Source organism: Hyperolius riggenbachi, chromosome 8 (assembly GCF_040937935.1).
Source record: "Hyperolius riggenbachi isolate aHypRig1 chromosome 8, aHypRig1.pri, whole genome shotgun sequence".
Classification (NCBI taxonomy): Eukaryota; Metazoa; Chordata; class Amphibia; order Anura; family Hyperoliidae; genus Hyperolius; species Hyperolius riggenbachi.
The window spans coordinates 45139623-45167408 of record NC_090653.1 but is presented as its reverse complement, the minus strand read 5'-3'; the positions used below and the strand labels follow the sequence as shown (position 1 = coordinate 45167408).

Below are 27786 nucleotides of genomic sequence, written 5' to 3'. Positions count from 1 at the left end.
ATGTGATGGAAAATGAACCAGAATAGAAAGAACCTGTGTGGTTTGAATTATAAAAGACAATTTCTTATTAAATCTTTATAGTATTTGTTAGTAAGGGTGTGTCGGAGATGTGATTGGGGGTGTGGCAGGGGTGTGGCTTAAGTGTCCATTTTTCTGATTTCAAAAAGTTGCGGGGGATGTTTTCACAGATGTAATTTTTATTTCACGTAAAAAAAAAATAGCTTTTCTATCACCCTAAAGCCAGAGAGCTTTCAAACGCTGTGTGTGTATCTCACTTAGATGTCCAATCATGTACCGTAGTCACCTATGCATACTAAGCCAGCAGTTTCCATACCATAATTGGCGGTGAAGTTGAACTCCGTGTGGTAAGACAGTTTGTTGCACTCCGCCCATTCATGAAATTCATTGAGTTCAGATTGAGGAAGAGAAGTCTCTCTGACTGGAGGAAGCAGAGACCACAGGTGTAATATAGGCTAACAATGATTGCTTCAGCTTTTTAAAGTACAATTTCTACAACTTAAAGCAAAATTCAGGAAAGCAATACTTTAAAGCGGATCCGAGATCAAAAACTATAACAAGTAACTTGGCTATATATCTTATCTAAAGTTTAGATAGTTTACACAGCAAATCTGGCTGCATACAGCTTCAACAGTTTATGATTATTTATTCCTGTGATACAATGACAGCAGCCATGTTCTGTTTGTCACATTGCACACAGGCAAGCTGATAGCATCTCCAGCCCTCAGCCTGTGAAAACCTCACTCCCCTCTCCTCCTCTCTGCCTCTGAAATCTCTGGCTAGTAACCTCCTCCTCCTGCCCAGACTGAGCTCCCATAAGGCCTTGCTACTAAGGCTCAGAGTGCCAAGGCTTTCTGGAGAAGCTGTGAGTGAGGCTTGTTTAGTTTATAGGGAATAAGAGTATTAAAACAAAAAAAGTATTTGGCTTGAGGAATGTCCTATAAACTATATGAAAGGAACATAATTATACAATGAGTAAAAGTTTATCTCGGATCCACTTTAATTTGAAGCAAACCTGTAACCAAAACAATGATACTTACCACAGTAGGGGGACCGGGACAGCGGCACTGCACATTACGTTCGCATTGCATCAGGTATTGTGAAGCAATCCGTCACTGAAAAGTATGCTTCACTTCTACTACATGCAGTGCATTACCATACCACAACCTGTTATACCGCAACGCACCTGCTGCACTGTGAACGTCGCTAAGATGGACCATTGCAGTGTGGTAAGCCGTGTTACAAAGCGGACATTACACCACAATACAAGGCACCACTGTGGATGGAGCCTTAACCACTTGAGGACCAGAGGTTTATACCCCCCTAGTGACCAGGCCATTTTTTACAATTCAGCACTTCACAACTTTATTGGTTTATTGCTCAGCCATACAACTTGGCACCAAAATGAAATGTACCCCCTTTTCGTCTTACAAATAGAGCTTTTTCCTGGTGCTATAATCGCTGCTGCGATTTCTAATTTTTTTTTTAATTAATAAAAAATAGCAAAATTCTTGCTTTTTTATCCCCTCCCCCATTCCCCTCCCTAATTTGGCCCTAGACTACAATACATACACTACACTATACATATATAGGCATATGACACTGGTAGGGAATAGGGATTAGATTGTGAGCCCCTCCAAGGGACAGTTAAGTGACAAGCCTATACTCTTACAGCGATGCGTAAGATGGCAGTGCTATATAAATATCTACATTCAATTTTCTGAAAGAAAACAGCCTGCCAGCTCTGATCGCCAGCTGGAAGGCTGATCGCTGTGCCCCACATTGTTTACTGACAGGAGCTCGCATTCGTGCAAGCTCCCATCAAATCGCACCTCTTGCGATATGACGCCATATGTCAGCGCGAAGGAACAACAGAGCCACTCTGCGGCCGCCAATCTGTATTAGGCAGTCAAAGAGTGGTTAATGTTTTTTTTACAGTGCAAACTTGTGATGGGAACACTGTGAATTTTGCCGCATGCAGTCGTTTATCATGGAATAATGCCTTGCGTTACTGGACTTACTGTACAATGCTGCAATTGTCAGCTTATCGTTCTCTCGCTGCTCTAGGATGAAGCTGCCAGGGTGAGGTTGTATAAACGTCATTGTGCCAGCAACTCCTGAAATAAGGAAGAAAAGGCCTCAGTGACAGATTAAGAAACAATCAAGAAAAACCTTAAAAATGCCTATACATCTAGAGATGATGGGAAGATTTGACTAAGAGACAAATCTCTCTCTAATGAAATCTGATTAGAGAGAGAGATCTGTCAGCTGCCCACACACAGCAGGCCGATTCCTGATCAATTTCAAAACAAAATCCCTCGTGAATCGTCCGAGTCCCGATATTGCTCACCATTACCACCACGCCCCTGATCGAAAAACAACGGCCTGACATCCTGCAGCATGTCCATTCGATACATGGCAACAATTTCTGTATGGTCGCACCCACTTATTCGGTGCTTCGACAGTGCTTAGTCACTGGACGAAGGTACCCATGTATTCAATAAATGGCTTGAGATGAGAAGAAATAATCAACAGGGAAGGAGGTCTGGAGAATCTAAAGAAATAAGATAGACTAGAGATGCTTCCAAATAGGGGTGTAGCGATAACCATAGCAGCCATAGCAACTGCTATGGGGCCCTAAAGCAGTGGGGGCCCCAGTGGTAATTGATGGATTCACTATTTAGTTTCCCCTGTTTCTCCACCCTTTGTCTTCATCTTTGTGTTATAGACTGCCGTGTACATTGCATAGGAGTGTACATTGCCTAGTCAACTCATATCCCATAGCTATTGCAGTTGGCATTGCTCAAGAGTGCCTAGGTCTGATGGCCCCACAAAAATTCTACTACAGGGCCCCATAATCTCTAGCTATGCCTCTGGATTCAAACATAAACCTTGCTAATTCTTTAATCTTTGCAGGTTACATAATGGTAATTTTTTTTTTTTTTACCACAAAACAAGGTTTTTAATTCATATTATTCTCTGTGGATATACTTTTCACAACCTGTTTATAGGCTTTAATTCATTGTGGAGTTGATGAGAACTAAAAGTGAACCTGAACTGAGTAAAATAATTTAAAATAAACACATGATGTACTTGCTAATGAATATTACTTACCTCTCCATCAGTTCCTCTCAGAAGCTCACCAACAACGATCCCTTCCAGTTCTGACTGGAGATTTTGTCAGAACTGAAATACAGCAGTTGCTGTCAGTTATATATCAGTTGCGGATATATAATTATCCATTATAACTGAAAGGACAACTGATAAGCAAAGTAATGTTCATGTTTCCCTGTGGCTCAAGTGGGAGATATTACAGTTTAACAGTGTGCTGACCATAATGGAGGATGGAAAATTCCATTGATCACCATGGACAAACAGGACGCGGAAGAGAAGGAGATAGATTAGTAGACTACACGGGAGGTAAGTATGACGTGTGTATGTTTATTGTGACTTTTGATTTTCAGTTCAGGTTTGCTTTAAAGAGAATCTGCACTGTAAAATTCTTACAATAAAAAGCATACCATTCTATTCATTATGTTCTCCTGGGTCCCTCTGTGACGTTTCTGCCACTCTCTGCTGCAATCCTGGCTTGTAATTGCCATTTTTATGCAGTTTACAAACAAAAGAGTAGCTAAGTGTGTGAGTCATACATAGTGTCCAGGGGGCCTGGAGAGGGTGTGTATAGCTTCTATCCAATCACAAGCAGCACAGCACATTCCAGGTTGACTGCCTGAACCTGACAGAGCCGACAGAGGAGAGAAGATTAGATCATATAACAAAGATAATACAGCCACTGTGCAACTAGAAAAGGCTGCAGTTAGACAGAGCATAGTAGAACAGGTATAAGAACTTATAGGATAGAAGAAATAAGGATGAAAACTTTGTTACAGAGTCTCTTTAAGTAGCTGCCAGAAGACTTAGGCATATGATACTTTTTTTTTTTTTACTTGGTGATACCACCGGATTGCAGTGAGCCAGATTTTGGACTTGTTTATCTCATCATGTCCCATAATGCCTTGGGTGTAGCTTAACGGGGTTTTATTGATGTTTTAGTACTGTTTTGTTACTACACTGATCAGACATATTGAAGTTTGCTGAACATAAAGCTTTATACCATTTAAATGATAAAACAGGTTGTGTATACCTCTTGATATGACTACAGTATACTATTAGTTAGTTTTGTCGTACATCAGAAATGGTCTTGTCATACCTGAGCGAACTGGAAATCCATACGTCAGCATTTTTGTCTCACTGTAGACTCGCAATGCATGACTAAATCCTCCAATCCATCCAAGCATGCTAAGATGTATCAGTTTTATGGAAAAAAGAAACAACATATGAAATACATTTAAAAAAAACTGTAAAGAAAAGCAATTGATTGTAAAATGAAATCAGCGTAATACAGAAGTTTATAATATTAGAAAACCACTAGCTGATGACCGGTTGCCCGGGTATGTATTTGGCTTGAGTAGGCTCCACCCACTTTTTCTAACCCTAACACACAAACACTCAATGACCAAGTTTGTGAGTTTTGGCATCAATAATTTGTATATTCCCATAGAAATTAAACAAATCAGAATGGCTGTTTGTGGCTCTGCCCCTCTCCAGCATTTGAACCCCAGTCACCCAATGACCAACTGTAGCAGGTTTGAGGCATCTGCTATTAACAGTGTAAAAATGGCAGCAATTTAAATATTCACTTTGAAAATCAACATGTGAATTTTGATTGGCTATTATTAAAGGCTCCACCCACTTTCCCATAATATTAATTTCAGTCACCCAGTGACCATCTGCGCAAAGTTTGAGAACCCTGCCATTAATGGTGTAAGAAGGCCTGCAGTTTATATTTTCCCAGTGAAATTTGTTTTTGGCTCTGCCCACTTTTTGTAACCTTGGCAAACAGTCACTCAATGACCACGTTTGTGAGCTTTCTTGTCCTTGGCATCAATAACAACAAATTTGATTGGCTGTTTGTGGCTCTGCCCCCTTTTCTGAATTTGAACCCCAATGACCAACTGTACCAGGTTTGAGGCTTGTGACATTAACAGTGCAAGAATGGCAGCAATTTTAATATTCCCCTTGAAAATCAACAGGTGAATATTGATTGGCTTTTTTAGGTACCACCCACTTGTCTGAATATAAATCCCAGTCACCCAGTAACCAACTGTGCAAAGTTTGAGAACCCTGCCTTTAACAGTGACGAAGGGCTGCAGTTTACATGTTTTTGACTCCACACAGTTTTTGTAACCTTGACACACAGTCACTCAATGACCAAGTTTGTGAGTTTTCGGATTCCTAGCATCAAAATTGTGTGAATGGAAGCAGTTTATCCAGCAAAGAAATCTGATTGGCAGTTTGTGGCTCTGCCCCTTTAGTGAATTTGAACTCCAGTCACTTAATGATCGACAGATAGCAGGTTTGAGGCTTGCGCCATTAACAGTTTAAGAATGGCAGCAATTTCAATATTCCCCTTGAAAATCAATAGGTACATTTTGATTGGCTATTGTAGGCTCCACCTACTGTTCTGAATATTAATCCCAGTCACCCAGTGACCAACTGTGTCAAGTTTGAGAACCCTGCCATTAACAACGTAAGAATGGCTGCATTTTATATTTTTTACATGTAAAAAGTTAGTTGTTTTTTTTCCTCCGCCCACTGTTTCTAACCTTGACATACAGTCGCTCGGTGACCAAGTTTATGAGCTTTAGGGTCCTTGGCATCAATAAATTGCATTTTTCCATTGAAATTAAACAAATCTGATTGGCTGTTTGTAGCCCGCCCCCTTTTCAGAATTTAAACCCCAGTCGACCAGTGAGTGACTGTAGCAGATTTCAGGCCTCTGCCATTAAGAGTGTAAGAATGGCAGCAATGTATTGCAGGAAGCCGGCACCATCTGTATAAATGCTCTTTTATTCGATCAGATGCTTGTACACCATTATAGCAACGTTTCAAAGCATTCACGCTTCTTTGTCAAGCTAGGTTACAAGGCAATTACAATCAATGCATACACAGCACTTCCTTTTATATTACATGGACCTGCAAGTAACCAATCACATTCTCAGTTATAAACCACCTATCGGTAGAGCTCCTCGTGGAGCGGACCTGATGGGGAACTGCTGAGGTACTTACAGATTGGTCAGCAGTATGTGTCGTCACCTCTAAATCTTTCAAATCTGCTTGTATTCAATCTGCTGCGGCGGTTAGAGGGCTGCGTCCCACCTCTGCCTCCTCCCACTGCGCCGCCGTCACCGGCGGACCAGATGGGGAACGTCGGAGTCACATGGGTCGGGCATGATGTACCCAGTCACCGCCCGCCCTCGTAGCACAGTCCTATCAGTGAGCGGTGCGTCATAGACGGCGCAACGCCCACTACAGATGTAAACAAAACCTCCGCATACAAAGTGTATGTATGTATGGCCTTACCTAAGTAACAAATATATTACATATAATCGAACCAATAACGGGAGCAACAGAAGTACAGCAGGATCGCGGTTAGATTTATCTTACAGGCAGAACCAATAATGATCCCAATAAATATAATGCCACATATTGGCAACATTCAAGTATAGTATACATGCATGCGTATACCATATATGTGTACGCATGCCTAAGAAATCAACGCAAGTGGAGGTAGGCCAGAGAGCCCGAGATATATATATCTATCATATAAGGCTTTGACACCATTGAGACAAGGGGAAACATCGAGCTATTTCAATAACGAAGTCTATACAAGAATAGCAGCAATGTAAATATTCCCCTTGATAATCAATAGGTGAATTTTGACTTTCCTGAATATTAATCCCAGTCATCCAGTGACCAACTGTGTCAAGTATGAGAACCCTGCTAATAAAAGAATGGCTGAAATCAATCTAAAAAATCTGATTGGCTGTTTGTGGCTCCACCCCCTTTAGTAAATTTGGACCCCAGTCAATATCAGGTTTGAGGCCTCTGCCATTAACAGTGTAAGAATGGTAGCAATGTAAATATTCCCTGTGAAAAATCAATGGGTGAATTTTGATTGGCTGTTGTAGGCTCCACCCATTTCCTGAATATTAATCCCAGTCACCCAGTGACCAACTGTGCAAAGTTTGAGAACCTTGCCATTAACAGTGTAAGAATGGATGCAGTTTATATTTTCCCAGTGAAATTTGCTTTTGGCTCCGCCTACTTTTTGTAACCTTGACACACAGTCACTCAATGACCAACTCTTGGAGAGGCTATTGCTTTGGCTATTCGTGTACATAGGCGAATTAGATATCGCCATCATGGTAGTGCTCATTCATCTGCCATGCCTGTTCCTTGCTCTATTAGTGCTGCTACATCCTCTGGTGGTGGCAGTTGGGGTATTCCAGACTGTCTCCCTCTGAGAAACTCAGAAGACGTCATGAAGGGTTGTGTATGTATTGTGGTGAAAAGGGTCATTTTGTTCAGAATTGCTCAGCAAAGAGGAAGGGGGAAAACTTCTGCGCCTAGGGGTAGAATCTTAACAGGACAAGCAGATTCTTCCCCTTAGAATGAAAAAAATATTACTGCCTGTAACTATTTTTTTTGGAATAATCAGTCTAGTCCTGCTCAGGCCTTTGTTGACTCTGGGGCGGCGGGTAACTTTATTGATTCAGAGTTTGCCGCAAATTTAGGAATTCCAGCCTTGCCTTTGCTAAACAAGCTTTATGTTACTGCTATTGACGATTCTCCTCTTCAGAGTGGCCAACCCATTGCTATTACTCCTGAAGTTTTGCTACAGATTGGAGTTTTGCCTTTTGAAAAACTGCAGTTTTTCATACTCAGAATGCCTTTTAGTCCCTTGGTTTTAGGTCTTCCCAATTACCAATTGGTCTTCTCAGTGTTCTGAGAAGTGTTTAAAAAAAAATTCCACTACACAATGTGGAGATTGTGTCTGATAAATTACCGTGTTCTTATAAATCTTTTGCCGATGTTTTTTCTCCTCAGTCTGCTGACAAGTAGTGATGGGCGAACAGTGTTCGCCACTGTTCGGGTTCGCCCGGATTTTGGCCTGTTCGGGTTCGGTTCGGCACCCCCCGAACACCTCATGTAGATGACGCGTACCCTCGTTCGCGTCATCGCGGTACTTCTGCGCCCTCTTGACGCGACTTCAAATGTAAACAGGAAGTGCGTCAAGAGAGGGCGGAAGCACCAGATGGTACTAGTGCCCAAGAACTCCGGCTTCCCTCTTCCTGCCCTCCTCCTCCTCAGGTACTTTTGGGCACTTAAATTTAATTATAGGGTACCGGCAGAAGGGAGAGCTTAGCGGGGAGGGGTGGGGGGCATTTCCGCCCCCCCCCTCGCGCGCGCTCGGGGCATGCTCTCCCTTTATGCTGGGACCCTATAGGGGCCCCAAAGGGACATGTTCGGGTTGAGTTCTGGGTTCGGCTCAAACATGCCGAACATCAGGGGCATGTTCGGCCGAACCACACCGAACCCGAACATCCAGATGTTCGCCCAACACTACTGACAAGTTGCCCCCTCACAGACCCTATGACTGCCCTATTGATTTGCTGCCAGGTACTATGCCTTCCCGGGGACATTTATATAACCTCTCTGTGTAACGATCGGTGTCAGCACACAGAGAGAATCTGATTATTGGTGATCTGCAGAATCACCAAGAATACAGATGTATACCTGATTATTGATGATCTGCAGAATCACCAATAATACAGATATGACTAACCTCTGGACACCTATATAGTGTAATGGCCCATACTCACGAGGGACTTTTGTCGCCCGTGAGTATGGGCCGTCGCACGCGCGCGCACCCCGAACTGTCGCCCGCCGCTCATGTCGCCATGCGATTGAAAGTTTCAATCGCATGGCGACAGTCGCCGCCGCACCTCCCCCGCAACTGTCGCTAGTCCGCGTGAGTACGCGGACTAGCGACAGCAACCTCCATTGTATCAAATGGAGCTTCCGGCGGGGGGAGGAGGAACGTCGGCGACAGCTTCCGCCTCGCCGCTGGTCCCTCTTCCGCGTGTGTACGCGGAGGGACCTGGCGAGAAGCTGTCGCCGGCCTGTCGCCCACACGCTCACGTGTGCTGGCGACAGGCAACATTTGCAGCCCGTGAGTACGGGCCATAAGTGTTTGGTGCAACAGTAATGACTTTGAGTGGGACCACCCGAGGAGCAGGCGGTCCTTGGCAGTATGAGGAATACCTCCCTCTGGGAAGTATGAAGACCTTTCAACAGCCTGAGACTTCCAAAGGGGTGCAGGCTGAATAGCAGGAAGGCCCTGTGAATGAGTGACACCTGGAAGGTGGTTGTCACAAGCAGGACTGGAGACTAATCTCTCAATGGAGAGGGATAGCTCGCAAGGTCGGGCAGGCTAGGTCGGCAACGTACAGGCAGATAAGGTACAGAGACAGAAGGCTGATTCGGTAACCAGGGACAGGCAGGGTTGGCAACAGGTAATCAGATATGCGTAGGTACCGAATCAGAAAGCAGAAGGATAGTCAGGGAAGCAATAGGTCATAACAGATATCAAACAATGCCTAGTCTTGGGTGTGAGGTCCGTGGTCTCAACACCCTGGAACTAGTCTGAAGTATAACACAATGGTAACACAGTATCCCTAGTCTTGGGTGTGAGGTCCGTGGTCTCAACACCCTGGAACTAGTCTGAAGTATAACACAACAGTAACACAGAAGTGATCTGGCTCAGTGTGAATTCCCAGATCCTCCTGGTTCTAACACACTGTGGGATCTGACAATGGTCTGAGTGCTTTCACGTAAGTGTTCGCAACGACAGACAACTTGAGACTGACCAGCAATGACTATATATAGAGCGGCGCTCCCTGGCGCCACCCAGCGCTGATCAACCAATAGCCGCCCGCTCTGAGATCAGCTGACCAAACTGGTCAGCTGATCCCTCTCCATTTGCCATAAAGGTTCTGCCTCTCAGCGCGCACGCGTATGCCTCAATCTGTGTGCACTAAAAGGCCCAGCCACATCAGACGCACACTGCCGCGTGTAAACCGCTGAGCTGAATGCGGAACCAGCCGCCTCGCTGCCAGTCCGCGCGGCGGCTTTTCCGCAATCTATTACACTCTGGCCCTGAAAAACAGGCTATAAAGGAATATATCAAAGAGAACCTCGACAAGGGTTTTACCCGACCATATACTACAGGGTTTTTATTTTGTAGAAAAAAAGATGGTGGATTATGTCCATGCATAGATTATAGGAGGTTGAATAAGATTACAGTAAAAAACAGATATCCATTACCTTTTATCGATGATTTGTTTTCTCAGGTGTCTGGCGCAAGATTTTTCAGTAAATTGGACTTAAGGGGAGCATATAATTTGATCAGGATACGTCAGGGTGATGAATGGAAGACGGCTTTTAACACCCAGGATGGACATTACGAGTATCTCGTAATGTTGTTTGGTCTATGTAATGCTCCAGCCATCTTTCAAGACTTTGTTAATGACGTATTCAGGGATGTTCTGGGCAAATATGTTGTAGTTTATTTGGATGATATTTTGATTTACTCTAACTCATTGTCAGACCATTGGGAACACATTAAATGGGTTCTTCAGAGATTAAGAGAGAATTCTCTATTTGGAAAACTGGAAAAATGACTTTTTGAGGTTACTCAGGTACCATGTTTGTGGTACATAATTTCTGACTCTGGTCTGTCTATGGATAAGAAAAAAGTATCCGCAGTTGTGGATTGGCCACAGCCTGGAGATCTTAAAGAGACTCTGTAACATCAAAAACCTCCCCTGGGGGGTATTCACTTGGGGTGGGGGAAGCCTCCGGATCCTAATGAGGCTTCCCACGCCATCCTCTGTCCCACGGGGGTCTCGCTGCAGCCCTCCGAACAGCCGGCGACAGACCCGACTGTAGCTTCAATATTTACCTTTGCTGGCTCCAGCGGGGGCGCTGTGGCTGCTTTCGGCACGGAAATAGACGGAAATACCCGATCTCCGTCGGGTCCGCTCTACTGCGCTGCACGGAGGGCTGCAGCGAGACCCCTGAGGGATGGAGGACGGCGTGGGAAGCCTCATTAGGATCCGGAGGCTTCCCCTACCCGAGGTGAGTACCCCCCAGGGGACGTTTTTTCGTTACAGTTCCTCTTTAAGGCCTTACAATGCTTTCTAGGATTCGCAAATCACTATCGCAAATTTATCAGGAATTTTTCCACTTGGTGGCACCTTTGACAGATTAGACCGAGAAAGGAGCTGATCCTTCCAATTGGCCAGTTTCAGCCTGTGAAGCCTTTGTCACATTGAAGGCAGCGTGTTGTTCTGCTCCCATATTGACACACCCTAATGTTTTATTGCCTTTCTGTGTGGAAGTTGATGCCTCTGAAGTGGGAGTGGGGGCAGTTCTCTCACAATATTCGGGTCAGCCAGAGCGTTTGCATGCCTAAGCTTTTTTTTCCAAGAAGTTTTCACCGGCAGAGCGTAATTATGACATAGGGAACAGTGAAGTCCTGGCAGTCAAGATGGCTTTTGAAGAATGGAGGCATTGGTTGGAGGGCGCCAAACATCCTGTCTCTGTTTACACCGACCATAAAACCTAGAGTATGTAGAAAAGGCCAAGAGACTCAATCCCAGACAGGAACTGTTCTTCTCACATTTCAATTTCAGCATCAGTTATAAACCAGGAAGTAAAAAATGTGAAGGCCGATGCTTTGTCCAGGTTTTTTGATTCTGAAGTTTCACAACCTAAGTCTCCTGTTTCTATAATACCTAAGCACTGTGTGGTCGGTTTCTGACCTGTCTGAATTATTGTCTCCTTTTCAGGAGAACTGTCCACCTGGAAAACCTTTGAATGTATACTATGTACCAATTCACCTCCGCCTACAGGTGCTTCATCAATTTCATGACACCAAACTGGCAGGACACCCTGGCAAGACTAAAACCTTAGAATTGCTAACACGTCATGTTTGGTGGCCAACTGTAAGGAAGGACTGTAAGGCTTTTGTTAGCGCATGCAGCATCTGTGCCAGAAGTAAAGTTTCTAGGAACGCTCCTAGAGGGAGTCTGATGCCTTTGCCCATTCTTCAGGTTCCTTGGACCCATATTTCTATGGATTTTGTGGTCGATTTGCCTTCTTCTGGTGGGAAAAGTGTAATTTGGGTGATCGTGGACAGGTTCAGCAAAATGGCTCATTTTGTCTCCTTGTGTAAATTGTCTTCTGCCAAAGAGTTGGCGGAATTGTTTATAGAGCATGTCTTCCGTTTGCATGGTATTCTGGAGAACATTGTGTGAGATAGGGGAATCCAGTTTATCTCCCAATTCTGGCGAGCATTCTGTTCTTGTTTGGGAATCTCCTTGTCGTTTTCATCAGGTTTCCATCCTGAGACCAACGGTCAGACTGAAAGAACCATCAATCCCTGGAACAATATCTCAGGTGTTTTGTGTCTGACTGTCAGGAGACCTGGCTTAAATTTTTGCCATGTGCTGAATTCGCATTCAATAATCTTTCTAGCTCATCCACCAAGTTATCACTATTTCAAGTAGTTACTGGCCAGAGTCCTAAATTTACCTAGTTCTCCAGTTCACATTCTTCTTACCCAGTCTTGGAAGAATGGATCTCTCACATGCAGACAGTCTGGGCTCAGGTCAGAAATAATTTGGAAAGAGCAGTCGCTCAGCAAAAAATTCAGGCTGATCTCCATTGGTCTCCTGAGTAAGAGTTTACACCGGGAGATATATTTGGGTATCTACTCGCAACATTCCTCTTTGTTAGCCATCTGCCAAACTAGGTCCCAAATACATAGGTCCTTATCCTATTGCTGAGAAAAGTAATGATATTGTATATCGGGTGACTTTGCCACAGTCTATGAGGGGAGTAAGGTCTTTTCATGTTTCTTTACTAAAACCGGCAGCTAATCTTCTAATCCACCTCCACCAATTGAGGTGGTTGGGGAACCTGAGAATAAAATAGAGAGAATTCTGGATTCTCTGAAGTTCCGCAATTCTTTGCAATACCTGGTGGATTGGAAAGGTTATGGTCCAGAGGAGAGGAGTTGGGTTCCTGCACGGCAAGTTAATGCCAATGAATGAATTCAGGAATTTCATTGTCATCATCCTGATAAGCCAGGCAGGGAGCATCCGGAGGCCACTCCTCGAGGGGGGTAATGTTACAAACCCAACTGATGCTGCTTCTAGCAGCCCCTCCGGCGTTTCCGGGCAGCAGCGGAAGCCACTTACTTCATCTCCATCTGGCGGCATCCTCGGCTCCCCTGTGTGTGTGAGTCAGCGCGACGATCCGGGCGTGTCTCTAGGCGGGAGCGCACGATTCAGAATAGCCTTTATAGGCTAAGGAGGCGGGTGTGAGGTGTGTCAGCTGACATAGTGGTCAGCTGGCACTGGCTCCCGCAGGTGCGCTGCTGATTGGATGGAAGTTCCGGGAGTGTGGTTCTGTACTTTACCTCGGTACTTAAGTGTCCCGTGTCCGCTATAGCTATCATTTTGCTGAGCGCTGGACCTTGCATTTCTGCTGTGCCTAGTCAGCTAGTTTCAAGAGCTATATATATATATATATATATATATATATATATATATATATATATATATATATATGCAGCCACTGCCGATATATATGTACTCTAGTTAGATCAGTATTGTATATTGTATATTGTTTATTGTATATTCTTCTGCTATCTGTCCTGTGTATGACCCGGCGTGCCCCTTACTTTGATTCTGTCTCATCCTTCCTGTACTGCAGTCACCTGATACTCGGTTTTGACCTCAGTCTGTTAACGATTCTGTCCCTGCCTCATTCTTCCTGTACTGCAGTCATCTGATACTTGGTTTTGATCCCGGCCTGTTTAATGACTCTGTCTCTGCCTTACTCTCAGTTTATGATATGTGTATGAACTTTGGCTATCCTCGACTTCCCGATATCTCTATATTCTAAGTATCTAGTGTTCAGGTGTTACACATACATATATACATACGATTTTTTTATCTATATATATATAAAATCGGATGTGTGTGTGTATGTACTGTATGTATGTATGTATGTATGTATGTATGTATGTATGTATGTATGTATGTGCCGCGATCACTCGAAAACGGCTTGACTGATTTGAACGAAACTTGGTATACAAATCCCTTACTACCTGGGATGTTATGTTCTGGGGGTCTCGCACCCCCCTGCACACCTGGTGCGGAGCTACAAACGGCTAATCAGATTTCAACCATTCATGTCAATGGAAAAAATGTAAAAGGCTACTATTCTCACAGTAATCAAGCCAGAGTTTCCGCACTTGGCACTGTTGGTCACTTGAAGACCGCTGTTACAAATCCAGGAAAAGTGGGCAGAGCATGAAACAGCCAATCAAATTTCAGCCATTCATTTCAAATGAGAAAATGTAAACTGCACCCATTCTTATACTGTTAAAGAGAACCCGAGGTGGGTTCTAAGAATGCCAACAGCACACAGAGGCTGGGTTTGCATATACTGCGCAGACTCTGTTGCTATCCCGATCCCCCCTAAGTTCCCCCCCCCCCCGCGCTCTGCTATGCCCCTATCTACACACAGTGTGTCGCAGTCGGCTGTTTACGTCTGTAAGTGTCAGTCTCGCCTCTCCCCCGCCTCCTCCATAGCTACGGTCCCCGCCCGCGTACCTTCCCTCCAATCAGCTGGGAGGGAAGGGACGCAGATGGGGACCGGAGCTATGGAGGAGGCGGGGGAGCAGCAAGACTGACACTTCCAGAGGTAAACAGCTGGCTGCGCCACGCTGTGTGTCGACAGCATGGCTGGGTGATTTATGGGGGCATAGCAGAGTGCAGGGAGGGCTTAGGGGGGGATCATGAAAGCAACAGAGGCTGGGCAGTATATGCAGACCCAGCCTCTGTGTACTGTTAGCATTCTTAGAACCCACCTTGGGTTTTCTTTAATGGCAGAGTTTTCAAACTTGGTCACTGGGTGACTGGGATTAATATTCAGTGGGTTGAGCCTACAACAGCCAATCAAAATTCTCCTGTTGATTTTCAAGGGAAATATTTAAACTGCTGCAATTCTTACACTGTTAATGGTGGAGGCGTCAAACCTTCTACAGTCTGTCATTAAGTGGCTGGGGTTCAAATTCACTAAAGGGGCAGGGCCACAAACAGCCAGATCAGATTTTCTTTGCTAGATAAACTGCTTCCATTCACACAATTTTTATGCCAAGAACCCAAAAGCTCACAAACTTGGTCAGTGAATGACTGTGAATCCAGGTTACAAAAAGTGGGCGGAGCCAAAAACAAATTTCACTGGGAAAATGTAAACCGCAGCTATTCTTACACTGTTAATGGCAGGGTTCTCAGGGGGTCTTGAGCGTTCTGATCTCTCACGGTTCTCAAACTTTGCCCAGATGGTTACTGGGTGACTGAGATTAATATTCAGGGAAGTGGGTGGAGCCAATCAAAATTCACCTGTTGATTTTCAAGGGGAATATGTAAATTGCTGCCATTTTTTACACTGTTAATAACAGATGCCTCAAACCTGCTACAGTTGGTCATTGGGTGACTGGGGTTCAAATGCTGGTGAGGGGAGGAGCCACAGACAGCCAATCTGATTTATTTTCTATAGGAATATACAAATTATTGATGCCAAACACCCCAAAGCTCACTAACTTGGTCATTGAGTGTTTGTGTGTTAGGGTTAGAAAAAGTGGGTGGAGCCAACACCAGCCAAATATGTACCCGGGCAACGCCGGGTCATCAGCTAGTATATAGATAATGGGCTTCGGCTCCTACTGAAAATATACCAAACGATAAAACTAGTCAGTGGCGTAACTAAAAAAATGGCCAGATTTCTGGAAAGGCCCTAAAGGCCCAGGCCTTGGGCAGCTGCAGGCCAAGGGTCACCTGGACAGGAAGGAGGGGGTACTACATAAGAAAGAGAAGGGTGGAAATGAGGAGGAATACATGAAAAAGGAAAATGACGCTCAATGGAGCTGTTCATGAAAGAGAGGGGCTAGAGTACATGGATGATACACATGGAAGAGGGGGCTGCACATGGACTGGGAGGGGGCTTCTGTACATGGATGATACACATGGAAGAGGGGGATGCACATGGAATGGGAGGGGGCTAGAGTACATGGATGATACACATGGAAGAGGGGGCTGTACATGAACTGGGAGGGGGCTGCAGTACATGTATGACACACATGGAAGAAGGGGCTGCACATGGAATGGGAGGGGGCTTCTGTACATGGATGATACACATGGAAGAGGGGGCTGCACATAGAATGGGAGGGGCTGCAGTACATGGATAATACACATGGAAGAGAGGGCTGCACATGGAATGGGAGGGGGCTGCTGTACATGGATGATACACATGGAAGAGGGGGCTGCACATGAACTGGGAGGGGGCTGCTGTACATGGATGATACACATGGAAGAGGGGGCTGCACATGAACTGGAAGGGGGCTGCAGTACATGTATGACACACATGGAAGAGGGGGCTGCACATGGAATGGGAGGGGGCTGCTGTACATGGATGATACACATGGAAGAGGGGGCTGCACATGGAATGGGAGGAGGCTGCTGTACATGGATGATACACATGGAAGAGGGGGCTGCACATGGAATGGGAGGGGCTGCTGTACATGGATGATACACATGGAAGAGGGGGCTGCACACGGAATGGGAGGGGCTGCTGTACATGGATGTTACACATGGAAGAGGGGGCTGCACATAGAATGGGAGGGGGCAGCTGCTCATGAAAGGGGAGTCACAACATACTTGGCCAAAAATATAATTCCCATTTTGATTATAAATCAGTGGGCCCCCTAGCAGAACATTGATGGGCCCCTAATGTTCACACCCTTTCCCTTGCCTTACCCCTGGTGACCCCCACAGCCTGGGGGCATGCCTTACAATGGTCATAAAATATGTTTTAAAATTCAAACCAAACTGGTCCTTTCTATCTTGGTTCATTTTCATTTCACATTAATATTTGAAGATAAGAAATATATCAATTTAAAGGATGGGAATAAAGTTTAGAGTCAAACGCATTTTTTAATTAAAAAAAACAAAAAAACATAGATTGACATAGATCTTTAAATCCGTCCTGAAAGAGGGATAAATGAGGAAGAAAGAGGGACAGGGGATTGTCACTCCAAAAGAGGGACAGTTGGGAGCTATGACTCACACAGGAATCATTTACACAAATATCACATTTCTGAGCATCATTATAGTATAAATAAATGAGCATGATAAAGTAACTTACGGACTGAAGAAGTGGGTGAGGTTGACCTCTTTCTCTGTGGCAAACACTCTCGTGGAATAATATCCCACTTGATTAAAAAAAGTTAAACTATCAGCAGCACTTCGGACTGCCTTCACGTTCCACGGACCATTCACCTGTTGGGGAGTAATCCATGCACGTTATATAAACAAGCTCAGACAAGTCATTTAAAGCATGACAGTTTATTCTGTCTTACTCACACATACCTCCTTCCATGTATTGGCTACAAGACTTTTCTCAGGCTGCTCCATTCAGTGGAATATTCTCTCTCTTTCTCTCTCTCTCTCTCTCTCTCTCTCTCTCTCTCTCTCTCTCTCTCTCTCTCTTTCTCTCTTTATACTGTATATATATTTACCCTTCCCTTCTTTAATATGTGTATATTGTTACCAGGGGCGTAACTAGAAATCACTGGGCCCCCCTGGGAAAATTTGGATGCCCCCCCCCCCCATAGGTACCAAATAATTGTGGGGCAGCGTTTCACTATAAAATAATTGTAATGGGACAGCGTTTCACTATAAAATAATTGTAATGGGGCAGCGTTTCACCATAAAATAATCGTAATGCACCAGAAATTCATCGTAAAGTGGGCAGCATTTCACCAGAAACTAATCATAAAGTGGGCAGCATTTCACCATAAACTAATTGTAAAGTGGGCAGCATTTCACCATAAAATAATCGTAAAGTGGGCAGCATTTCACCATAAAATAATCGCAAAGTGGGCAGCATTTCACCATAAAATAATCGTAAAGTGGGCAGCAGTCATCAGAAAATCGCAATGTGGGCAGCATTCACTAGAACATTGTACAGTGGGCAGTAGTCACCAGAAAATCGCAATGAGGGCTGTGTTCACCAGAAAATCGTACAGTGGGCAGCGTTCACCAGAAAATCGTACAGTGGGCAGCGTTCACCACAAAATTGTACAGTGGGCAGCAGGCACCAGAAAATCATACAGTGAGCAGCAGTCACCAGAAAATCGCAATGTGGGCAGCGTTCACCAGAAAATCGTACAGTGGGCAGCAGTCACCAGAAAAATCACAATGTGGGCAGCAGTCACCAGAAAATCGTACAGTCGGCAGTGTTCACCAGAAAATCGTACAGTGGGCAGCAGTCACCAGAAAATCGTAATGTGGGCAGCAGTCACCAGAAAATCGTACAGTGGGCAGCAGTCACCAGAAAAATTGCAATGTGGGCAGCAGTCACCAGAAAATCGTACAGTGGGCAGCAGTCACCAGACAATCGTACAGTGGGCAGCAGTCAACAGAAAATCCCAATGTGGGCAGGGTTCACCAGAAAATCGTACAGTGGGCAGCAGTCACCAAAAATTCGTAATGTGGGCAGCAGTCAACAGAAAATCGTACAGTGGGCAGCAGTCACCAGAAAAATCGCAATGTGGGCAGCAGTCACCAGAAAATCGTACAGTGGGCAGCAGTCAACAGAAAATCGCAATGTGGGCAGCGTTCACCAGAAAATCGTACGGTGGGCAGCAGTCACCAGAAAATCGTACAGTGGGCAGCAGTCACCAGAAAAATCGCAATGTGGGCAGCAGTCACCAGAAAATCGTACAGTGGGTAGCAGTCACCAGAAAAATCGCAATGTGGGCAGCAGTCACCAGAAAAATTGCAATGTGGGCAGCAGGCACCAGAAAATCGCAATGTGGGCAGCAGGCACCAGAAAATCGTACAGTGGGCAGCAGTCAACAGAAAATCGCAATGTGGGCAGCGTTCACCAGAAAATCGAACAGTGGGCAGCAGTCACCAGAAAATCGTAATGTGGGCAGCAGTCACCAGAAAATCGTACAGTGGGCAGCAGTCAACAGAAAATCGTAATGTGGGCAGCAGTCACCAGAAAATCGTACAGTGGGCAGCAGTCACCAGAAAATCGCAATGTGGGCAGCAGTCACCAGAAAATCGTACAGTGGGCAGCAGTCACCAGAAAAATCGCAATGTGGGCAGCAGTCACCAGAAAAATTGCAATGTGGGCAGCAGGCACTAGAAAATCGCAATGTGGGCGGCAGGCACCAGAGAATCCCAATGTGGGCAGCAGGCACCAGAAAATCGTAATGTGGGCAGCAGTCAACAGAAAATAGTACAGTGGGCAGCACCTGTAAAAAAAAAAAAAAAACAATTCACTCATCTGGCAGAAGTCTCCTCTCCTGGCCCCAGATCCCCCGATGATCCTCCTGCACATCTCCCGCGCTGACAGGCAGAGTGCAGGGCTACGGCAAGATGGCTCCCGAAGCCCTGTACTGGAGACACAAATAGTCTCCAAAGCAGGGCTTTGGCAGCCATGTTGCTATAGCCCTGCTCTGCCTCCCGGGAGACAGACTGCGGCTGCGGGGAATTAACTGGCCCGGCGTCTATTAGACGCTGCGGCCAGTTCCACACCTGACTGGGGGATCCTAGAAACAGGCGGGTGGCAGCGCCCCCCCCATCCCCCCCGCAGATGGCTGACGGGCCCTGGAGTGGCCCCGGGCCCCCCTGTGACTGAGGGGGCCGCATCCCCAGTGGTTACGCCGGTGATTGTTACTCTTTCATATTGCCTATACATCCTTCTCTCTGCCCTGAACATTCATTAACAGCTAGCTGTTACAGCTCTGCACATAAACCAGCAAAAATGGGCATGGCCATGACCGGATGAGGGCGGAGCTAACTATAATTTAAAGTGAACCTGGGGTGAGAGTGATATGGAGGGTGCCATATTTATTTCCTTTTAAACAATACTAGTTGCCTGGCAGCCCTGCTGATCTATTTGGCTGCAGTAGTGAACTGAATTACACCAGAAACAAGAATGCAGCTAATCTTGTCAGTTCTGACAATATTGTCAGAAACCCCTGACCTGCTGCATGCTTGTTCAGGGTCTATAGTTGAAAGAATTAGAGGCAGAGGCCAAGCATGGCAGCCAGGCAACTGTTATTGCTTAAAAGGAGATAAATATGGCAGCCTCAATATTATTCTCACCTCGGGTTCCCTTTAAAAGTGCAACGCAAAGACAGTGGGCTCAAGTTTTGGTGAGCCTTTCCCCAGAAAATTCACATAATTGTGCAGGTTTTCTCAAGAAAATACACATAATGTGAGCAGATTTGCCCAGAAAATACATTCAATCATGTTGGCAGATTTGACCAGAATATACATGCAACCATGTCGGCAGATTTGACCAGAAAATACATGCAATCATGTCGGCAGATTTGCCCAGAAAATACATGCAATCATGTCGGCAGATTTGCCCAGAAAATACAGGGAATCATGTTGACAGATTTGCCCAGAAAATACATGCAATCATGTAGCAGATTTGACCAGAAAATACTCGCAATCATGTGGAAGATTTGACCAGAAAATAGTTCAATCATGTGGAAGATTTGACCAGAAAATACGTTCAATCATGTGGCAGATTTGACCAGAAAATAGTTCAATCATGTCAGCAGATTTGACTAGAAAATACGTGCAATCATGGCGGCAGATTTGCCCAGAAAATATGTGCAATCACGTGGCAGATTTGACCAGAAAATAAATGTAATCATGTAGCAGATTTGACCAGAAAATACATGCAATCATGTCGGCAGATTTGCCCAGAAACTACATGCAATCATGTGGAAAATTTGACCAGAAAATACATGCAATTATGTAGGCAGATTTGCCCAGAAAATACATGCAATCATGTAGCAGATTTGACCAGAAAATACATAAAATACATGCAATTATGTCGGCAGATTTGCCCAGAAAATACATGCAATCATGTAGCAGATTTGACCAGAAAATACATGCAAACATGTTGCATATTTAAACAGAAAACACATGCAATCATGTGGAAGATTTGACCAGAAAATACATGCAATCATGTGGCAGACCTGGCCAGAAAACACTTCAATCATGCAGCAGACCTGGCCAGAACAAACACATGCTAATATAAATTAAAAAACAAAAACATTTACTCACCTACAGCACAGCAGACCTCCTGTCCCGGCCTCTGTCCGGTGCGCAGCTCCCGAGATCCTCTGCAGCCAGCAACTGAAACTCCCGCGCTGAGAGCAGGGCTACGGGAAAATGGCACCCGAAGCCCTGCACTGCAGACTCAAAGTCTCCGGAGCAGGGCCTCGGACGCCATTTTACCGCAGCCCTGCTCTGCTGCTGCCGGAGCTGCTGGCTGCTGCTGCGGTGAACTGACGAAAGTCAGTTCACGCTGGGGGGTGCTTTGGGGGTGCTTGGAGAATTTTAGGGGGTGCTTCAGCCCCCTGGCACTGCCACTGTCCTCAATTGACCCTCTTTCTGGACTAATGTACAGGTCTATGTAAATATATGTATTATTCTACTGAATAATGTACTTATTTGATTCTAAACTTTCTTCTCGTCTTTTAAATTGATATACTTCTTATTTTTAAATGTTAATATGATGGTTAAGTAGTGATGATATAAAGGACCAGTGGGGTTCGATATTATAAAATGACATCTTTTGCTTATACATTCTATATAGTATCCCTGACTAGGGGTACAGTGGGGGCGTGGCTAATGGTGCTGCAGGGGTGTGTCTTAAAGGAGTCCATCTTTGTTATCTCAAAATGTTGGTTGGTATGCAATAGAGCAGGGAGGTATAGAAACAGAAAACAGGACCAAAGGAAAGACCAGGCATTTAGCAACACCAGGCAGATACACTGCAATATTCTGGCAGTTACAATGGAGGAGAGGGCAAGCCTTAAAGGAATCCAAGCACCTATTTATCAAAATACTGTATATAAAATGAACCTCAACCTAAGAAAGGTTTGTAAGTTTCATCATAGTCCGTTTCTGCTGATTGGACAGAAATGTTTTCCTCTCCTATTGTATCCTGTGTGCCTCCACCTCTTAGATTGTAAGCCTGATGGTTCAGCTCCAACTCCTCCTCCTACTGTGTACTGTGTTCCTCCACCTCTGAAAGTGCCAGCAGTATTGCCAGCAGTAGAGCATAAAGTGACTTGAGATTCCCTATTGGTCAGTGAAGCCATACAGTACATCTCCTTGAAAAAACAATAGAGGCTTCAAAGGTTATCTTACTTCTGACACATGGGGTTTCCTCCTAAAACTTTTAGCATAAGTGATAGTACTCATATTATTCTCCATGCTGGCTGCTTTAGAACTGCTTTTTGCAGTGTAGTTTGCACTGGGAGTAGCCTAGGATTATGCACTTATGCTAAATTTATGTTAGGCAGGACTGGCAGGGGTGTCTCAATCACCAGGCAACTCTAAATGTTCGCCTGGAGCGCAGTGGGGGGGAGGAACAAAACAGGGTAATGCAATGCAGCTTTGCAAGACAAGTGTAAAGGGGGCGTTAGAGTAACACTTAAGCCACCTTTTAAAAAAAAATGCGTTAAAAACGTACCTATGGAGAGGTAGGGCTCTGACAAGACAAGACAAATAACATTTACATCTGGACCGCCCCCGCCCTCCGTCCCTGACTGCTCATTGAAGTTTTTCAACTAACTGTTCAAATACACGTCCGAAGACGGGGAGCTCCATGATGTGCAGGTGCCGGTGCGCACTACAGAGCTGCATGTCTTCAGAAGCCCTCCGGGACAGCAGTGCTTAAAGTGAACCTGAGATGAGGAGAAAAAAAAAAATGCATATCTGGGGCTTTCTCCAGCCCTCCCGGGCCACATGGATCCTCCGCTAGGCAGCCCGGTAATCCAGCCAGTTGGGGGGAACTGCACATGCTGGTCTCGGCCTTGCCTACGCCCCCTATCGCGCTCCTGGGAGTGTTCTGTGCACTACCATTGCACAGAATGCTCCTGATGCGGAAGCGTGATGGGGGAGTGTGTGCAGCGGACTGGCCGAATAACCGGCTGCCTAGCAGAGGATCCAGGTGGCCTGGTAGGACAGCGAGGGACCAATGAGCCTGAACGGGGCCCCAGGTATGTATAAAACTTTTTTTTCCCTTGGTCTCAGGCACCCTTTATTAAACAGACAAGAGTCACACTGAGCAATATTACTGTAGCCAGGGCTGCCTAGGATGATCATGAGCCTATTTGTGGATTATATGGAGGAACATTGTAAATGTACGTGTCTGCGTTAGCGAAGTACTGTTACGCATAGCTTATGCCCACTATGCGTAGTTAACATGTGTATTGCGTAGTGAACTACGAATGCATTACTCGCGTCTAATTTTCTGTGTGCGAATGTATGCTTACAAATTTACGCATTGGAAAGGGGAATGTATGCATAGAAGATTTACCGGTATAAGCATTTAAAAGGAGTTAATGCGTAAAATTTTCTGCATACGGGTATAAGCATCCGCATACACTACGCTTTGCACTACGCGTAATTGCATATTTTAACGCGTAGTCTACGAAATGCATACAAAGCGAATATTTGATTTCGAAGCCGTAGTTTGGCAAAGCATAATTGCGTAAAACTACGCGTAGTTCCAGCTTAGCGAAGTTGGCTGACTATGACCATCCCTGTATGCAACCTCTCCACAGCATATTTTTTTCTGAATTTCACTTTCACTTAAAGAGAACCTATCTGGGGCTTTCTCTAGCCTCTTTCAAGCCTGATCACTTCCTCACCATCCTCTGCCTCCTAAATCCTCTGTAAGGGCTCCCGGAAACTTCAGCATTCAGGGCTTACTGTGCAAGCATGGCCCCACCAAGCTCCCATTGCTGGGAGTGTTCTGCACCTGTGCAGTATTACTGTCCAGACGCAGAACTCTCCTGGCTGCAGGAGCATGATGGGGGCATGCATGCAACCGCACTGCACATGCGCCGACTGAAGGAAGTTACTAAGAGCCCTTACAGAGGTTCCAGGAAGTGGAGATCAGGACAAAACAGAGCAGGAGATTTGGGTGCAGCTGGCGCCACCATTGGCCGTAATAAGAATTATGGCTCTAGCGGTGCTCAGTGAGTGATTTGTGGGCCGTCAAAAGACGGAGCTCAAATTACTTTTAAAACACTGCAATTCGGCCGCCAACAGATTTCCACCTCACAATTGACAACACAACCATTCTCCCTACCTCCCAGGCCCGCTGTCTGGGTGTCACCTTGGACTCTGACCTCTCCTTCATCCCACACATCCAAAACATCACCAGAGCCTGCAATTTCCACCTCCGTAATATCTCCAAGATCCGCCCCTTCTTAACCCCGGACACGACCAAACTGCTCATCCATGCCCTCATCATCTCCCGCCTTGATTACTGTAACTCCCTCCTTTCTGGCCTCCCCCTGAAACGCACTGCCCCCCTTCAATCAGTGATGAACGCAGCTGCAAGACTCATCCCTTCTTCGCACCGCTCTGCATCCACATCTCCCCTTTGTGAATCCCTGCACTGGCTCCCTATCCGTTTCAGGATAAGTTTCAAGATTCTATGCCTGGCGTATAAATCTGTGCACAAAACCTGCCCTACCTACATCTCGGAGCTTGTTCACAAGTATACACCAGGTCGCCCCCTCCGTTCCTCCAACGACCTTCACCTCACCACCCCACGCATTTCACACTCCCATGCCCACCTTCAGGATTTCTCAAGAGCTGCCCCTACCCTCTGGAATGCCCTTCCACCACCCATCAGACTTGCTCCCTCTTTCAACACATTCAAACAAGCCCTCAAAACTCACCTCTTTATGATTGCCTACCCACCTCCTACCACACAGTAACTCTCTAAGGAATATTTAACAGCCCCACCTAGTGTTTCCACCCCACCCTTTAGATTGTAAGCCTCTGGCAGGGTCCTCCACTCCCTAGTGTAATCTACAGGATTGTGTGCTCCTGTCCTATGACAGCCTGTACTTGTATTACTAGGCCTACCTAACCAGCCCACATTGCATGATCATGTATTTTGAACAATTTGCATGTTTAACTTTGTTCTATGTTGTATAACCTTGTTATGTCTGTCATCCTTGTATCATTGTATATATTTATTGTCCAGCACTGCGTAATATGTTGGCGCTTTAGAAATACAATAAATAATAATAATAATAATAACTGGAAGCCGAATTACATCATTCTATTCAATAGATCATTCTATTCTATTCTATTCTATTCAATACATCATTCATTCAATAAATCTCGCTTCAGACCTCATAGATAGCAGGGGCATGTGTGCCCTTGCTAAACCGCCGCTATCGCGCCATTAAACGGGGGTCCCTTCACCCCCAAATCCCCTCCGTGCAGCGGGGGAGTGCTTCCTGGTTGGGGCAGGGCTAACCGCCGCAGCCCTGCCCCACGTACGTCTGTCAGCGCGTATCTCCACCTCTCCCCCGCCCCTCTCAGTCTTCCTTCACTGAGAGGGGTGGGGGAGAGGCAGCGATGCGCCGCTGATAGACGCGACTGGAGGCAGGGCTGCAGCCGTTAGCCCTGCCTCCAGGAGCGACCAAGTCTGCGACCAAGTGTTGCAGGGGGGGGGGGTTTGGGGGTGAAGGGACCCCCGTTTAGCGGCGCGATAGCGGCGGTTTAGCAGGGGCACACATGCCCCTGCTAACTCTGAGCTCTGAAGCGAGATTTATTCTCGCTTCAGAGTCTCTTTAAGTTAGGATTTTATTCTATATCCCTATTCATACCCTTGCATTCAAAATCTCTTTTTGTCTCACATTATTATGTAAAAGTTTGGAAGCTGAATCTGCAAGGTCAAGGGATCACTGCTGGCTGCTGTATCACATACCGGGTCATATGCAATGCACTTTTTGTCCTTAGTGATATTTGCACAGCTTAGCAATAAAATACCTTTTAAGCCCCCAGCAAGCAAGAAAATACTCAGAATAAGTTTGGCAATTGGCAGTACTTTTTCACCTACATTTTAGTAGTTTTTTTAATTCAGCAGTAGAGCCGGGCAATATACATTGCTTAAAAGGGGAATACATATGGCAGCCTCCACATCCCTCTTAGTTCAAGTGTCTTTTAACACCTTTTCTAATTGCTTTGTGTTATTTGAATACATGTGTGGAATCAAAAATGATAACCCCCAAATTATATATTTTTTTTATAGAATACCCCACAGCTCCCATTTAGCTAATATAAGGACATTTCCTACATTTGCAGGCCTGGATTTACCTCGCAGGAGCCTATAGGCACAGATGTCCTGGCACCTTAGACTTCGCTCTTCATGAACCTACAAACCCCCATCAAACTCCACCGCTAGTGTACTGGCTGGCCCAGCTATCACTTCTCTCTTACTTCCCTTGCACATCATAGGTAGCTACAGGTGCCCCTTAGTATTAGGTAACCAGAGCTATCCTCAGTATTAAGTAGCTAGACGTGCCCCCAAATATTAAGTAACTAGAGGTGCCCCCCAAGTGAAGGGAGATCTGGTCAGTGGAATGCCACAACCCGGGTGAGTAAACTCTCATTTACACTTCCACTCAGGGCTCTGCATAATTAAAGTGTGAGGGAGTAAATTGGTGAGGGGAGTGAGCCGCCTTTCCATCATCAGGCACCTGTAGCCACGTGCCTACAGTGCCTTAGGGTAAATCCGGTCCTGTACATGTGGATTGTTCTGCTTTAAAGAAGGTTCAAGTCTAGTTCTGTTTATTGGTACAGAGTATTTGATGGTGACTGGCCATTATCTTCACTATACAGTAAGCCAGCACCTATTCAGTAGGAGATCTTAGGCAAGTCTCCCTAACAATGCTAATGCCTATAGAGTGTGTCCTAGTGGCTGCAGCTCTGGCGCTTTGAGTCCGCGAGGAGAAAAGTGCAATATAAATGTTATTTGTCTTGTTTTGTCTTGTATACTGTTCTTTTTCTAAACATACACCTTAAAGTGTACCTGAGACGGGGGATAGGAAAAAAATTATACTCACCTGGGGCTTGTTCCATCCCTCCTTAGGCTGATCGCTCCCTCACCATCCTCCTGCACTGCCTGGATCTTCCGCTTTTCAGCCCGGTAATACCTTCAGTTGGGGTCAGTGTGAGCATGCGCTGTCTAGCTGCGCACTCCCCCCATCACGCTCACTGGGAGCATTCTGTGCCTGCACATTGCAGTACACCCCTGACTAAAAGAGTTACTGGACCAAATATTGAAAGATACAGGCAGCACTGGAGGACGCCAAGGGAGAGATCAGCCTGTAGGAGGCTGGAGGAAACCCCAGGTATGTATAATTTTTTTCTATCCAGCCCGTCTCAAGTTTCCTTTAAGAAAAATTACCTAAAAAATCTATAACTAACACTTACCTGCTCAAAGGTTGGATGAGTCCCTTTTATTTCTGTGCTGCAGTCCAAGGGGCTTCCCAAGGCAACCTGGAGGAGAAGGGTCAGACTGAAGCAAAATATGACTGCCCCCATTGTATAGTTTAACGCTGACAGAAGTGTGCAGTTCCTTACAGTCAGTACATGACTAAAACTCCGCAAGTGCCCTGAAATACTATGACATCCCACTCGTTCTGCAGGGTCATTGATCAGATGTCCCTATGTGACGAGATAACAGAGGGAACAAACACAAAACCAAATATTTGATGTGACATACTCGCCAGAGCTGGTCAGATTAATGTTTAATAAAGCGCCGTGCACAAAGAAAGAATTTTTCCTCTCAACATAGTAAATAGGAGGAGTCCAATTTTGTAAACTTTGTAAAACATTTGTTAAAACTTACTATGGATGCTGTGTTTTTCTTAAC

The 27786-nt window shown here is 45.4% G+C and overlaps 1 protein-coding gene across 2 annotated transcripts in view; it reads right to left on the bottom strand.

Moving 5' to 3' along the window:
- Window positions 1-27519, bottom strand: part of LOC137528783 (uncharacterized) — a 97186-nt gene extending 69667 nt beyond the window's left edge. The window contains exons 1-5 of one of the 2 annotated variants that reach the window (XM_068250358.1): window positions 27345-27519; window positions 17203-17336; window positions 4229-4317; window positions 2040-2135; window positions 335-439 (exon numbers count right to left, since the gene is read on the bottom strand). In XM_068250358.1, coding sequence (XP_068106459.1) covers window positions 335-439; window positions 2040-2135; window positions 4229-4317; window positions 17203-17336; window positions 27345-27455 — 535 coding nt within the window. In that variant the 5' untranslated portion in view covers window positions 27456-27519. The remainder of the gene's footprint in view (window positions 1-334; window positions 440-2039; window positions 2136-4228; window positions 4318-17202; window positions 17337-27344) is intronic. The other variant, XM_068250357.1, reaches the window with a different exon arrangement.
- Between the last annotated feature and the right edge of the window lie 267 nt (window positions 27520-27786).